Source organism: Passer domesticus, chromosome 8, assembly GCF_036417665.1.
Source record: "Passer domesticus isolate bPasDom1 chromosome 8, bPasDom1.hap1, whole genome shotgun sequence".
NCBI lineage: Eukaryota > Metazoa > Chordata > Aves > Passeriformes > Passeridae > Passer > Passer domesticus.
Genome location: NC_087481.1, coordinates 50,126,679 through 50,142,759, shown reverse-complemented (window position 1 = coordinate 50,142,759; position 16,081 = coordinate 50,126,679). Strand labels below are relative to the sequence as shown.

At 41.9% G+C, this 16,081-nt stretch overlaps 1 protein-coding gene across 21 annotated transcripts in view; it reads right to left on the bottom strand.

Moving 5' to 3' along the window:
* Positions 1–16,081, bottom strand: part of TCF7L2 (transcription factor 7 like 2) — a 172,346-nt gene that overhangs the window by 8,287 nt on the left and 147,978 nt on the right. For 7 of the 21 annotated variants that reach the window (XM_064431326.1, XM_064431333.1, XM_064431324.1 and 4 more), the window contains 6 exons: positions 13,765–13,851; positions 7,907–8,047; positions 6,998–7,157; positions 6,154–6,261; positions 1,416–1,464; positions 804–854 (listed from right to left, as the gene is read on the bottom strand). In XM_064431326.1, coding sequence (XP_064287396.1) covers positions 804–854; positions 1,416–1,464; positions 6,154–6,261; positions 6,998–7,157; positions 7,907–8,047; positions 13,765–13,851 — 596 coding nt within the window. The remainder of the gene's footprint in view (positions 1–803; positions 855–1,415; positions 1,465–6,153; positions 6,262–6,997; positions 7,158–7,906; positions 8,048–13,764; positions 13,852–16,081) is intronic. The other 14 variants (XM_064431334.1, XM_064431328.1, XM_064431327.1 and 11 more) reach the window with 3 other exon arrangements.

Sequence of the window (16,081 nt, the reverse complement as noted above, 5' to 3'; positions counted from 1 at the left end):
TGTTTCAGGCAAGTTTAATTTGGGCTGGAGTTTCTTTTTTTTTTTTTTTTTAAGAGGGGGGAAAAAAGGAAGAAAAGAAGCTGAGTATGGAAGTTAGATCCTGAACATGCTTTTTTCTTCAACTCAGATACAAAATAAGAGGAAAAAAAAAAAGAAAGAAAAAAAAAAGAAATTATATCTCCTGGGATAATGCAGCTTTGGAATAACATTCAATTTACTTGTTTTCATTAATTTGTATTTAAAAGAATGGATAAGAATAAGCAGATTGTGGGATGAGTATGTTAGTATCAGCCAGAAAATAAAATGTAAAGCATGGCAAGGTGCTGAGTTAGTACAGCTAGTGAATTGCAATGAATAGGCTTGAGCAGAAAGGAAAAAAAAAGATCCAAAACTAAAATAATAATAAAAAAAATGCGTATGCATGCTCATGTGAGAAGACTTAGTGGGAGCCATGAAAAATGCCATTAGATTAAGGAGGTTCATTACTGACTTGCTTCCATTCTTTATCAGTCTCTTTAAAGAAATACTGCATATTCAATTTGCACAGTTAGTACAACTCTTGCGTTATTTTTACTGTATTACTGTTTTAATAGCAATTGTTACAAAAACAAAAAACAAAATTAAAAAATACTATCAAACATAATAGATATAAAGATATATAGATAATAAATACTATCAAAACGTGTGGATGGTATTTTTTTCTTAATGTCATAAGTGTTTAATGTTAAAATCTATAATGGCAGGAAAAAAAATTAAAAAGCAGTTTATAAACTATTTTAAATGACTCAAAATGACGTTAGCACCTGTAATCGGAGGAAGTGAAAGGCAAGGATTTAGGAAACATTCGCTGTGTTCTGAAAAAAAAGAACAAATTATACAAAGGCTTCAAAAAAACTAAGTTAGGGCTTCTTCAAGATCGACTATGAGATTGCCTATGCAGTATTTCTAATTTCCTAAATAGAATGGCAAACCTCCTTAATTTAAGATGGGTGCGATTTACCACTGTAAGGCATGCATCAGGACATCCAGGGACAGCCCAAATTAACAGCACACGCACACGGACACGCACACACGCCCGCGGGTGCGCGGAGGAAGCGGGCGGCTGGATAAACGATGGCACAGGCATTCCAGCTACGGCTCTGCGGTTACAGGCTCGCCAACTACGCGGACAAAGGCGGCTAGTGCCGCGCCAGGAGGCTCTGACATGCAATGGCTGGGTTACTAGTTTTAGAAGGGCGGTAACGCGTGAATTATTGGAGTGCATTTAAAAAAAATAAAAAAAAAAAGCTGTCTAACATAGGGACTGGCTCCTCTGAGGCCAGGAGACCTGTGCCCACCTCCCCCGTACCTACAAGGGTCACACCAGGACTGCCACACTTCCACTAAGCGAGACGTTTAGACTTATCTTTACTTACCATTGGTCTCTCCTGGCTGCTTATCCCTTTTCCTCTTCTTCTTCTTTCCCTGCAGAAAACATACACAAACGAGAAGGATTAGAAATAAGCCCCAAAGAAGTGTCCTTGCAATGAGGCTGCAGCTGGAGCAGGAAGCTCCCAAGAGGGGACACCAAAGTGTGACACTGTCCCACCCTCCATGCAGGGAACTTTGGGGAGCCCCAAGGAGATGCTGCACCCCAGGACTGACTCTGCCTCCCTACCCTGTGACTTTTCAGACAGCCTTACTGCTGCCCACCCAGTGCTAACACCCATCAAGGCCATGGGCAGCTGGGGCAGGGGCAGAAGGACTTGCAAGTTGCTGCTTTTGAGCTAAGATCACCATGAAGACAAAAACATCTCACATCTGTATGCTCCTGCATGTAGAAGTTTCAAGAATCATTTGTGGTCATGTATTGGTGGGACAGGAAGGGGAAGGAGAGGGAGAATAGAGAGGGGAGAATGCGGTCAGACTGAGCCTCTGAAGTTCCTCAGCACCAAACCCCAAGCATTCAAGGAGAAAAGGAAGCCCACAGTAATGATAAATCCTAACCTGCAGTTTTATAGTTCCACTGACAAGCCAGAAAGCAATGCCAGGACAAGAAAAAAAAAATCCAGACATAGCCAAGACCCTTCCCACATTTTGCTCTATCACAAAGAAACAACCAGTTTTGCTAAACTCTATCCCTTTCCCAAAAGCTGTACCACAAGATGATGAAATTTGTTACAGTTTTTGAATGGAGGGCGAAAAGCCTGTTCTGTTTCCCTCCAACAGTGTGGGAGAAGACAACTGGGAGCCCAGCTTCTGTGGAAAAACAGTAATTGCTTTCCAACAGAAAAAATACAAAGTAATAAGCATAGTTCAAAAAAGAACAGCTATTTTTCCAAGAAAACTCCTCTAACACTGGGGGGTTTGCAGACTCGTACAACAAGGCCAGCGTAGGCAACAGAGTAATTTCATTTTCACATCTCTCCAAATGCTAAAAGCAACAACTTTTGGATCAGCAATGTCAGGTGTGAATAGCACAAGAATTCCTGGCTTTTGAAGACATGGTAGCAAGCACAGCTGATGAGAAGACCTCGGAGCAGCAGTCCCTTGTGGTCAAGGGGCAACAAACATATCTTGGAAGAAGGAATCTCACAGATCTTTTGAAGGGTTGGATGTATCTGGGAAAGCCAAGAGGTTCTCCCACACAGTGGGCATCTTTCTCAGCAGATGGATCCCAGATACATGGTTAAGATGGGCTTCAGCACGGCACATCCACATTTGGGATGCTCCCTATGATAGATTTCCTGGAATGTATTAGTAAAAAATTCCCCCAACATGAATGTAGAACATTGATCTGTTGTTGTCCCATTTTTCCTCCACAAAGCTGGCCTTGTGGTATGGGGTTTCTGCACTCATTCCCCCTTGCTTGCTCAGGGTTGTAAACTGCCACCCTGTTGTCCAGGCTGTTCCAGGTTTATGAGATCCTTCTGGGGATGGAAAAAGCAGTGTGAACTGTCCACCTCAAAGGAACTTTAAACAACAGGCACACAATCCTGCAGCCTCGATGCTGATGACAAATAGTCTCTGACACCTCTGAGGTAATTTTTTGGGATATGGAAATTGTCATTTGCTAGAGCAGCCATCAGTCTAGCATGACAGGCAGATAATGCAGACAAGCACTGATCCTAAAGCTCTCTGAGAACAGAATAGGGAAAAGCACAGTATCTTGAAATGTATCACATAAAGATGCAAGAGGGTCAGACTCTGCCCCATCTATATTGATCTAGATTGACAGTAACTCTGAGAAAATCAGTGAATTTTTTCCAGCTTTCAACAACATAACCAAAACCAGACAATTGCCTCAAGATCATAAGCCTGACTTTTATTTAATCTCAAGGAGGCCACTGGCACAATTAACAGACTGCATCTGTGGCAAATTTGCTTAATTTTTGCAGTACATTTGGGAATTCAAGGGCTATTTCAGTTTGAGACCTTATGACTTCTTCACTCGAGGGCCAGCCAGAACAAAGGTCAGAAGTCACCTGTCTTTAATACCTGGCTTGAAGAGCTTGTGAAAGTACTGAAATGCCATTAGGGAGCAATCTGTTAAAAACACCTGATCTACAGGAATGTCAGCCAGGGACCGGGAATTTCTCATTCTTTTTCAACACAAGCTTTTAAAACTCTTCCTAACAAAGAATGGACAGATGCCACATCGACTTCTTTACACCCTTTTCAAAGCATCAGGGAGAAGAATAATCTTTGCTTGTTCAATTTCTGGGCTACAAGAGGATATTAGACTATGTAGCTAAATTAATATATGAACTTAAGGAAGGAACTGTGGCAGCAGTTTTTCAAGTGCTCTGCAGAAGACACCATTTTTTCTTTGCCTAAGATTATTCTCCCAAGACTTGAGCAGATTGTAACATTTTCTGTCATCATACTATACAAATTTTTATGCTGCAAGTAAATATGGGTGTAAATACCTGCTAACAATTTTGGTAGTTCTCTCTCTGGAGCCAAACCAACAGGTTTTGATAGGTCTGCAGATTTCTTTGGTACTAGTTTTCTAGTCATGCAGTGGGTGAGGTGACTGGACCCTTACATACTTCTGAGTCCAGCACTCAGCACTGCTAAACATCTCATATTGGATCTCAGGAAGAGCCAACGTGCCTTGTGACACCAACAAACCATGAGGCTGAAAGCTGCATTTCCTGAATGCACTGCTCCTGTCTCTGAAGACTTGGACTATAGCTGGCCTTATCCTTGAGCCTGATGTGAGGTGCTTAACAATTTAACCACTTCAAGCAGCCCAAAGTCACTCCCCTGCTAGATGTGTGAAAGGCTCAAGACCCTACAAACGGCTGAGGGAGGAGGGGCACTCAGGAGAGCTGTGAATGGACCAGGAGAGGAGACATAAATAAATCCTGTGGATGATGCAAAGGTACCACGCTCTCCTCAGGCAGGAAGGTTCCCCCTGAAGGTCACCTGGGGGTACAGCATCAAGCCGCTGGGAAAGCACCGGCTTTCTCATCCTGTCCTTTTTAGCTTGAGAAGAAAGGGTTTCTCAGTGTTCACACAGTGAGGACAAAAGTAAAAGGTCCTAAACACTGAGGCTTTGTACATGCCCATCTGTCAGTGGCACAGTCACTGTGCAGAATGAGCATTCCCGAAACCTCAGTCGAGCCTAGACTCCCTTTTGAACACCCAAGACGATGATACTGCACAGTGCTGAGGAACTACCTCGAGCCTGTGGTCTGACAGCCTCAGGCCAAACTGTGCTGAAAAGGGAAGGAAAATGTGCTAAGCAGGAGCTGTGCCTCATCAGACTTAAAAAGGTCTCCTCCGAGGAGCAGAGAATCAAGAATATTCTGAACTGGAAGGACAATTGAGCATGCACAGGTATACCTGTATGAGCCTGCTGGAAAGAGAAGATGATCAAGAAAACAGAAGGATTTGAAAAAATGTCAGTAAGTACATATTGCTAAATAAGTGAGCATGTGTATTCTCCATCACTGAAAGGGCAGAAGAGTGTAAAGAGCTGCTGCTGCTTCTCCTGGCTTCACTGCAGACTCTGAACTGGCTTCCTCCCACCCATATAAAAATGTAGATTCATGGAGGCAAGTTTGTTATATAGAGCAAAACAGAATATTGATGATAAAACAGACGGGGATCAAAGAGACAGACTTCAACAAAACCATAAGGTGCAACCCTACACAAAACTGACATCAACCTTAGAGTTGGTGGTCCCCAAGCCTGCAGGGAAGTGTGACTAGAAAGCAGAGAATAGGGTTTAGAGAATAGGGTTTATTACAGAGTTATAGACCTTGGGAGTTTTAGGTGATTTTTATTTAACTTTAAAAAAAAATCAAGATGCTGCTATAATCCTATTAAAAAGGGTTTAGAGCTCTCACCAATCCACAAATCTGTCAAGAATTTATGGGCTTAGGCTTGCAAACACTTATTACCATCTGCACAGCTTACCCTTCATGGAAAGAGCTATTTAGTACTAGAAGTTATAAAGCTGCCCTTATGCATTTTAACAGACAAAAAATACTACCACTTTTAGCTCAAAACCAGGCTTTCTGAAAAGTAGAGGGAGGAATAAATTTTAAAACAATCCATGAATTGATCATGAATTCCAATATACTTTTTAAAAAATTAGGAGGGCGGGCGTGAAAAAGAAAACATAAACAAAATACACAACTATAGAGTGGAATAATTCATTTAACCCCACTTGAGAGTAAGCCTTTCAAAAATATAATGCTTTTGGTTTTGCCAGTCCTTCTCTGAAGCTAGGATAAGTCATTCTTCCACTTTCCACTACACTCTCACACAGATAAGCACAAGACACTAATTATTTATCTCTTTTGGTGGAAAGGAGAGGAGCATACAAGGGGCATTTAAAATTTTGTTTTAAAACATGAAATTCAAAATGACCAGCAAGCCAAGCAGCATTTCCAGACGCTGGTAAAAGTGAAGGAAAGACGTTTTTCACAGAGCTCTGCTATTCTAACCCCATACTAGTCCCAGCCAGGAAGCCTCTTCCAAGTGGGAATCACCCCAGGTAGTTTTGGTATGGCCGAGGGAAGCGCCTGTTGTCATTACCAGATTGGGCTCCTGAGCCTTTCCACACAGTGCTTGTGTGCAATGTGTGGTCGTAGCTCAGCAGGTCACACAGACATTTCTACAAGCTCTACTACTACAAGTTTCCACTTAATAGGAACCTACATAGTTATCCCGTGCAGACCAGCCCGGGTACAGCTGCATGTGAAGCTGTCGCTCCTTTCTTGCTAGTTCATAGTATTTCGCTTGCTCTTCTCTGGATAACGCGTGCCACTGGGGTGGAGAAAAGACAAAAAGACAAAATAAAAAGCACTAGTGGTTGGGGTTTTCTTAAGCATGTTAACAGCAAAGTGTGTTATTTATACACATATTTATACACATACAGTTAGAATCGATTTTCATAAAAAAGAGATAAAACAGATGATCTGGCATGCTGACATTCATAATTTATTTACAACTCTAGATTATAACTGCAGTTAAATCAACTGAACCACAACTAATCATTTACATGCACTCAACCCCTTTTGTCTCCTGTTGAGAGAGGAGAATTAATAAATCTAAACAAAAACAGACAGCAGGGGAGATTGTCCAGAAGCTGAACCACTTGTCATGAGCTAGAACTCAGTTACAGCTTTGGAGGTGTCTCCCCCACTGGCACTTCCTCGCCTCTTCTAGCTCTCACAGGTGCTGATACTGGTACTGTACTCAAAGTTTTTTCATTTCCCATTTACTTTTCTGCCTATCTTAGGCCAAAATAAAAATCTAAGATTTTTGCATCAACCAGTCATGGAAATGATACTGAAATAACACTGCTATTAATTAACTCCTCATCTTCCCCATGAATGACCCCACTGGCAAGAAGTGCCAGTTAAAATTAAAAAACAAACCAAGGCCTTTGGTTTAGCAATTTCCCTATCCATTTTCACAATGGCAGAAAAACAGAGGGATTCAGAAGGTGTGAATCCTACCGAGTTTCAGGCCCTGCTGGTGCTTGTCCCTTGTTACCTACCCTTCGACCGAGGATTTGGTTGATGGCTGCGCTCTCTTTCAATGTGCATTCTGCTACAACTTTTGCTCTCATTTCCTTCATATACAACATAAATGCATTAAGAGGTTTCTTTATGTGTGGCTTCTTTTTCTCTTCTTCTTTTTTGGAGTCCTGATGTTTTCTGTAGAGTAAAGATACAACAGACAGAGACCTCACAGTGAGAACTCCTTGTGAGTTTATTAAATTAATCCCCTCAATCTCTCTAGCATTAATCCTCAGCAATCTCTAGGAAGAGGACCAGAAGGTTGTCTAGACCCTTCACCCTGGCTGCTGTATGGCAACAGTCTTAAAAGCATTACAAGAAAACTCACCTCACGTTTATGCAACATCACCAAGTACCCTCTGAGCCCCTACAAGAACCCTGGAAGGACATGGGCTCCAGAAAAATGGGCTCACAGGGAGAGCTTGAGCATGACAGTAGAGGAAATAATTACACCCCTTTATCAATGGGCTCTTGTCAGTTCAAACCTAAACTTAATACCAGCTCTCTGAATCTTTGAAGAAGCCATTTATGTTTAGTTTTTTGTCTCCTGTGGTATATCTGTTATCTCAAGGCTTCAAACTAGACACTGAGTAATAGAGAAACTGGTCAAGAAACTTGAATCTCAATCAAGAAAATTCCATTTCCTTGTTCAAACAGGTGAAATTACTAACTACTTGCCTATGTCACAGAATGACTCAAAGACTGCTACCATCGTTTGGACACACTTTGGCAACTAAACCACATTCAAATCAATTATAACAGAAAAGAAAAATTGAAAAAATATTTCACAGCAAAACCATCACAAACCCAAGCCTTTTTACAAGCCACACATGCACAGGGGATGCTTTGAGTATCCCAAAGAGAAGACAGGGGAAGCAACAACTTACGAGCTGTGGAGTGAGCCGACGTCGCTCTGGGAAGATTCCTGTTTGACTGTTGGTGTGACTATGGCCGGATGAGGAATTCCAGTTGTGTGTAAACTATGGTGTGGCGGGACCATGTGTGGAGGAAACCTAGAGGAGAGAAAGCTGTGTAAATTGTCAGAATAAAAATGAATGAATGGGGAGGGATGTGTACACACATTAAAAAAAAAAAAAAAAACAACTGGCATATAACAAGCACATGACAGCTAGACAAAGCATATGAAAGCTGGCAGCATTAATTAGCAATAAATTAAACATAATGACTCTTCTAATGTCATTAAAGCCAATCTTCCCCTTCATTATCATTACTGACACGAGACATCATGATTTTTAACATTAACAAAAGGCGAATTCAACTGAATGAACTTGTATGAAGGTGGAATTTCAGCTACCTGAAACAAAATCCACCAGTCCATTTCTTTGCTGAGAAATTATGTGTGGCAGCCAAGGAATCAATTTTTATAGTTTTGAATCATGTTGTGAATTTAGGATGACATCTTTTATTCTATATTGACAGCAAAATAAAATATTAATGCCAACACATTCTAGATGCATTTTTGATAATACTTATAGACGCCTCATTAGCTACATTTTGTTGATGGAGAAAAAGAAAATATTTATTTGTGTCTAATAAATCTCTGAGCCACACTGCTTTAACAGAAGGTGGAAGATTGTGGAATTTTTGATCCATTTAAGTAACCTAGAAAGGCTTTAACAGTCTAGACTTTCTAAACAGAAAAAAATGTTGTCAGCTTTATGGTTTATGATCATATGCATGGACAGATCCCAGTCCTGCAGTGGATTCAGAGGGATATGCAATCCTTCTGCATGAATCTAATTGCTTGATTGGGATCACAGCACAAACATGGCACAATCATTCAGACTTTTTACATTTTAACAGAAATGAACAAACTTCTCAAAAGCAAGATTAACTTATATAATTGTTTCTCAACAGCCTCAGAAAGGTTTTGCAGTAAATAAGGAAAGCACAGTATGACTGACTGCCTTCCCCCACTGAAGTCAACTGGTTTCCAGGGAATGGGTTCTAGCCTAAAATTATGTTTCAGAAGTAACTTTCCTCAAAACACCAAAATTAAAGTGATCTGGCAAGGGCTTTTCTCACTGCAAATCCCCATTCTCATCCCAGATTTTGAACAATCTGATCCAAGCAAAATAACCCAAGATTATGGAACACTCAATGGGATAAATAATTATTTCTTCTATCACCAATATACAGTAATTTTTTTCTATCCAACAGGATTTAAAATGGGGTGCTATACCATGTATACCGCCGTGTGTAAGCATCAGAAATATAGTGGGGTTATCTTTTTCTCTCCCCTCTTATAAATGCCAACACTGAGCTTAACAATCGCATCCCCTGTGATTGCCCAGACATTCTCTACATTCAGAAGATGACACAGAAGTACTTTCATGAACAAGAGCACTGTCCACTACAAGCTCTGAGGATCTTTTGTCTATCAGCTGGTAGTACTCAGGGTGATTAGACAGAACTATTTTGTCTTAGAAGGCAGTGCTGGGAAGAGCAGGACTGACAGGGAGAATGTGAAATTGTTCAAGTTGTAGAGAATTGTAGTTCTTCATGAACAAAGGCATGGAGAGAAGGGAGGCAAGGAAGGTGGGATGGCAAGGGAAGAGGAGAATGGGCAGCAAAATGGTCATTCCTACTTCTGCTAAAGACTCACGGACACAAATTGCCAAGTGGGTTGTCCAAGTGCCTTCCCACTCTCTGACAAAAGTAGCTGGGAGAGAAGCACACATTTGAGGATATGCTTTGGTTCATGGTAGGTCAGAACAGAAGACAGTGTCAAGGCTGCAAAGGAGACTGGCATCCTTGTCCCAGTTCTGCCACAGAACTGCCCACCATCAGCAAGACACAAACTGGGCCTTTTTATTACTTTTTTCTGTTCTTTCTCTACTTCCATGTCTACATATTTTGATTGGACATATCTAAAATTCGTTCACACAGCGCCTGGGGCCTTCAAACATGATACAGTGCAAATAAAAACTGGCAGTATGAGCTGGATTTTTTTTTTTAAATAACTAACAAACATGATCAAAAATAAAAGTGGTGGTAAAAAACTGACCTTGCTGAACACAGTCTAAGCACAGGGATAAAAACACATCCTCTCAAGGGACTGTTCTGGCAAGACTGAGTGCTTCAGAGAGGACAATGCTGCTGGGGCTGGTTAGGCCAGAAAGAAGGGGACAATGAAGGATGAAGATGGAGATGAAAAGCCTTCCTTCAGAGAGCAGGCAGGAAGAGCTCTGCTGGTCTGACATGAGGGCTCAGCGTGAAGTGCACTGGCCATGTACCAGCAGGGAGAAAATCTAAGTGCAGAGCACAGCATGCACACCTTGTGTCAAAGCCTAAAGGATGGCAAAGCCTCCACTGACCTCAGCTGGGGTATTTTACTCACTGGGCTCTAAACTCCAAAGACAGCAGCCTTCATCACCAGGCAGCTGCAGCTCAGTAGTTATTTTCAGGGTTGCAGTTTCCATGAGGAAGTGCTGTGTTCATTACCAGTGACCATTTCACTTTGTCATACTGAGTCTGTCCAATTCACAAGGCTTCCTATTGGACTTACACATCCCTTCCTATATTTAGAGCTATAAAACATACTCCAGAACCCAAAGTTGCTCTCACAATCCCATGGACTTCCATTGGTGGGATGAGGGTTCAGCCCAAGATCTGAGTGCCTGCTCATTTCCATGTAGACAGCCACTCACATGGCAGTATGAGCAGGGGAAAGGTGTTAATTTTTAACTTCCTGGCTACACTCCAACTTCAGTAATTACATTCAGCAAAAGTGAATTTCCCCTGAAATTTCAATTACAGAAGGTATTTTCCACTGCCACCACTTAACTGCTGTGCAGTGTTTGTCTGGTGTAATTCTGCTAAATTATTTCCTGATTTCCTCTCACAGCAGTTGTTTTTTCATAGTGGGTCCACTGTTTGCCCATCACTCAGTTAGCCCTGCCTCATTTTACCTTAAAGGCATATTACAGAGGGGTAATGAAGAATCAAGAAATCTTACAGGTATACTACAAGCATATAACGTGAGTGTGGCAAGGCTACAAGCAACAACTAAGACTTGTAACTGGTTAAAGACACTACCTTAATAGTATCAACCACTCATGAAAAACCACTATTAGTCACCCATTAACCTTTTATAAACTATTCATAAGCACACTTAAACTAATAAAGAGCAATTTCCAAGCTTAGGGAACTAAAGGTTGGGAAGCACTACAGGCTCCAAAGATCTACACCATAATGCAGGCAAAGATGAGAACTATTTTTGAAGGCAGGCTCTGGAAAACTGTGGATGGAGGGGTGAGGTTTGAGGTCTGTGCTGTTGAGGCACAGACAGCACAGCAAAGGCAAGGCTGGCAGCAGGGCACTGCAGGGCAGTTGCCCAATGCCAGCATGGGCACCACCAGGAATTTCCTGACCACACCAGACACCTGGACAAGGGCTGATTCCCCCTGCTGAGCCCAGGCTGACACAGGAAAACATACATGAAACCATGTATGAGAACACAGAGGGTGCTCCCATCTACAGGAAACCAGAGAAGTTTCTGGGCTGAAACAAAGGGTAAACACCTTAAATCAATTCATGCCCCTGCACGTGTGCCTGAGCACGTGCACACGTACGGGCTTCTGTCAGAGACAAAAAGAAAGGCTCCTGTGTATGTGCACACCTTCACCTTCGCCTAAGACATTCACCAGATTTTTTTTTTTCTCTAGACAAGTATTCCATGAATTGCAATAAACACCCTAAAAATTCTAAGCAGCTCATTATACACTACTGTCTCCTTTTATGGCTCCAAGCCAGAATATAATGATGAGTCTTAACTTGTTAAGGACAACTAATTTTTTGTTCCTGGCTGTCTCAGGGGCTTCTCTCTTACTCACTCTCACTTTACTTCACTGTTGACATGTTTCTGTTAACTGGATGTCATCTGCCTGCCTTGATTTTATGCACAAGCAGTGGGATGCATTTTTCTGTGCAACAATTCTGCTTTGAGTTGCATTAGATTTGTCATTATTCTCTCATTTTCCCCTTGCACTTGTAACATTTCATCTATTCCTGCCTTATTTTTTGAGCCACGGTGCACCCACATTATGGTTTATACATGATCTTGCTCCCTTTGAAGCCGGCAGATTTCAGAGCCAGCCCTCGTCAGGAGAAGTGCCTGCTACCAATTTAGCAGGCTGAGGGCCCCGAGCTCCAACAACTCAATCTAAAGGGGGTCACAGGGTGGCACAAGCGAGTGTCAGCAAGTGCTGTTTAATTGCCAATCTAGGCTTCTCCATGGTGTTTAAAGTATAATGACCCATCACTTAATTCTGAGAAGTCCTGGCCCTGCTGCTGAATGGAATGAATATCAAAGGATGTGCTAGAACAGGGCAAGGAGCCTACATTTCCTATAACTGCCATAAGTATAATAGACCTCTACTTCTGTCGTCCCATTACCACAATAATGTATTTAATTTGCTGTGTACTCTTTTTAACTAGATACCTTTCATAAAGTCTATCTTGGGAATATAGCCCCCCCTGCTTCCACATCTCCCCCCTCCCTCAAATGACTAGCCTCTCTAATAATAATTAAAATAAATCAAGCTCTACTTTGCCTCACACCATGCCTGCAAGTCTTTTACAGATATTAAAAAGATTAAATAGGGGGAGGCAACCATTGTTTAAATTTGCAACTCTCTCCCCAGCCTAGTATTTTTTTTGTGTTCTGGGACTACACTTTTTTTTTAAAGTTGATTTTCCAGCTGACTATTTGCTGGGCCAGCATTTTAATTTAAATTTTTAGTTTTTTTGTTTACTTATCTAAAGCACATACCACAATGTTTTCCCACCCATTCATTCACGAGCCCTAGGTACAGATTTCCACTTCTCAATGAGGTGTGCTTCCCCCCAACCCTCACCAGTCTTTTCCTCCTTAGATCATCTATGCACCAATGCTCACATATTAAACTGCAGAGATGGAGAGGAAGGGACAGAGCAGGGAAGAGATGTGGAACCTTGCTATGTAATGCATGCTAATTTAATTATGTGCCATCATCAAAATGGATTAGCTGTTTCAGCCCATCAGGAAAGTCTAAACTTCCACCGATTTAATTAACCAGGCTGAAAATCAGATGAACAGAAAATAAAACTATCATTAGGAGCAATTACTGATTACTTAAACATAGTGCTGCCAACCAGTTTGTAAATAAAACTAGCAGCCCCTGGAAAATTAGATGGAATTAATTGGAGGTAGGGAGGGGGAGAAATATATACTTCTAAAGCTTTTGAGGGTCAGGCAGGCCCTTTTATGTCGACTATTAGTGTTTGGAGCTTTGGGAGGGGAAAACACAGCACAATAACCTTCCTCCCAACTCTTCTGAAGAGCAGTCCTCCTCCCTCCTGAGCCTTCCCTCCCGCGCACACAGCGCTGCTCTGGCTGATGGCCACCAGGGAAGTAAAGGCTATCATGACTTCTCATCCCTGCTTTTTCAACATTACACTCTCCCAGCTCTTTCATTTAGTTTGGCTTTTAAAGGTGGCTTCTCACTCCTCCACCTCTCCCTCTAAGACAAATTCTTGAGGCCCAATGACAGCATTAGGACACCACCTTCTCCTCACATGGGAAGGTGGCCCTCGCCTCTCCTCCACCCCACCAAAAAGCTAAGGATGGATGTTTAACTGAAGTGCTTTCAGGAATCTGCTGCCTAGATGAAATGCTCTCCTACAGTGAGTGGAGGAGGAGCTACATTGACTCTTGATTTAGGACCTCAGTATTTGAACTCACCTTGACATGGAAGCATTGACGGTCAGAGCTGTTGGGTAAGGGTGGCGGAAACCCCCTGTCGTGATTGGGTACACTGGCTGACCTTGCCTGGCAAAAAAAAAGGGAGAGAGGGAATGAGAGAAAGGAAAAAAAGGGCTTTAAAAAAAAAAAAAAGAACAACAAAAAACTTCTCTCTGCACAGTAAGCTTTATTCTCATTTGATCAGAACAAAAATCTTGGGGATTGTACAGCAAGGATCAAAGGAAAGAAACACAGAACAATTTGAATGCCATAAATCTGATAGGAATGGCTAATTAAATTTTATAACCTCTGCTTATGTCAATAGAGACCCTCTCCCCAAGCTGAAACTAGGTGTTTTGTTGTAATAATTAAAGGCGAAGTCTCGCTTGCTTTAATGGAGCCATCACACTAATTGAGGGCTACACATCCAAAGGAAAACAATAATGAATGTAAATTTATACCAAAATAAAGTACAGTGAATCAAAGGACTTCAGTTGCGCTTTGGGCCTCTTTCGGTATTTAGATCTCGGTGAGAAAACATTAAATTAACAGAGCTTAATTTGTAGCCTTTTGTCAGATTAACAAGTGTTGACAAGAGTTACCGGGGGAGAGTCCCCAAGAAGTATTGTGGGTAACCAATAGACAATCACACCTCATTACAATAATTAAAAAATACAGCAACATGCAAAACAGCATCCTCATGAAAGACACACAACTTTTTCTGATGGAGGTTTGTCTGTGCTGGCTAGCTCGTTTCATCTGTCCTTCAAATATATCATCTGACTGGGCAGGATGCTTTTGGAGTGGGTACTATGCCAGAAACATGCAGGCCAGCAGAGGATAGATGGGTTGAGAAGTTGATGGTGAAGTGCAAAAGGCAAGGAGAGGGGAAATTAAAAACTTGGGTTACTTCTGCCAAGTTGGCCCTGATACTCTCCTAGAGCAAAAGCCAATGTGATGGTGCCACCCCTCAACAAAAATCACTGGGAGAAGCTGTAAGAGCTGTGGGTAGGCAAGCACACCACGGTGTTGACTTGTTCTAAAGCAGCAGGGATGGCAGAGTTGCCCAGAGACAGAGGTGGTCATTAGCACCTGTCTGGTGAAACTGGCCACACGTGGCATCATTCACGTGCTTTGGCAGCCATGGCATGAGGTGCAAGGAGGACAAACCTGTGTCTGCACAGTACAGACACACACATGAGCAATGGGACATAGGTCAGGGACAGTGAGGAGTTTCTTCCCTTTCCTCTCATGTCTTTCATGTCACTGACTTTTGGCACTAGCTGAGTGTATTTGTTTCAAACATTGAGGTTGTTGCTGTGCAAACTTGAGCTAAGGAGCTCACATGTAGTCTACAATTGTTCAGGGTGTCCTTTGGAAAAGGTAAATCACCACAAACAAGGACGAATTTCAGATTTCATGGATCAATGCTTTGGGTTTTTCTTCTGCTCAAGATGTGCTCTTCTGGATAAGCAACATTCAGCAGAGAGGTGATGGACATGCTTCACCCTCAGGGTGGGGAAACATCTATCCAAAATAGCTGCATGACCACCCACAAGGAAGGCCAGAAGCTCCACCTCTGCTGCATCAACACTTTTATGCTTGAGAAAGGCCTCCAAGGCCCCTGATGCCACCACCTCTCCTTGCCCAAGACTTGGGGATATGCAGTGACCCCCTGCTCTCCTGTGGGTGTCAACTCCAGTTCCTCATGGAGGAATTTTTGGAGAGGTATTTTAGCACAGCTGGCCAAACAACCTCAAGCAGGGGCAAACTATTTTGAACTTTGGGCAATTCATTTCTGTAAAAAATATGATCACCCCAAAATGGAGGAGGCCTGTTACGTAAGAAAAACAGGGTACCAGTCTTGATTTATAATGCATAGAACTTTTGTATCCAGCAGTGCAAATGGATTTTATAAGCATTTAAATCAAATATACTATACAAAAGGCTTATACAGTGCTTAAGTGTATTATAAACCTATTGAGAGATGGCAACATAAGAAAAAAAGAAAATAAGGACTCAGTTACTGGTGGGAACCTCATACCCAGCAAGGCCCTGCAAGTGGGATCTGAGGAGTTGAAAACAAAACCAAACCCCAAACTAACTTTCCACTGTTTTTTTTCTTAGCCAGTTTTAAAGTAAACTAATTCCTTTTACTTGTTTAAAATTCCATTCCTCAGATGCCAATTGCCAACTGCCCAGCCACATCTCAGCTAGGAATGCTGCTCGTGGCCGATGTAAAGCTCTACTGTTTCATTAGAAAAACAAAAGGGTTTTCAAAAGACAAGGCAAATTAAATTTAAAATTGCAAATTTGT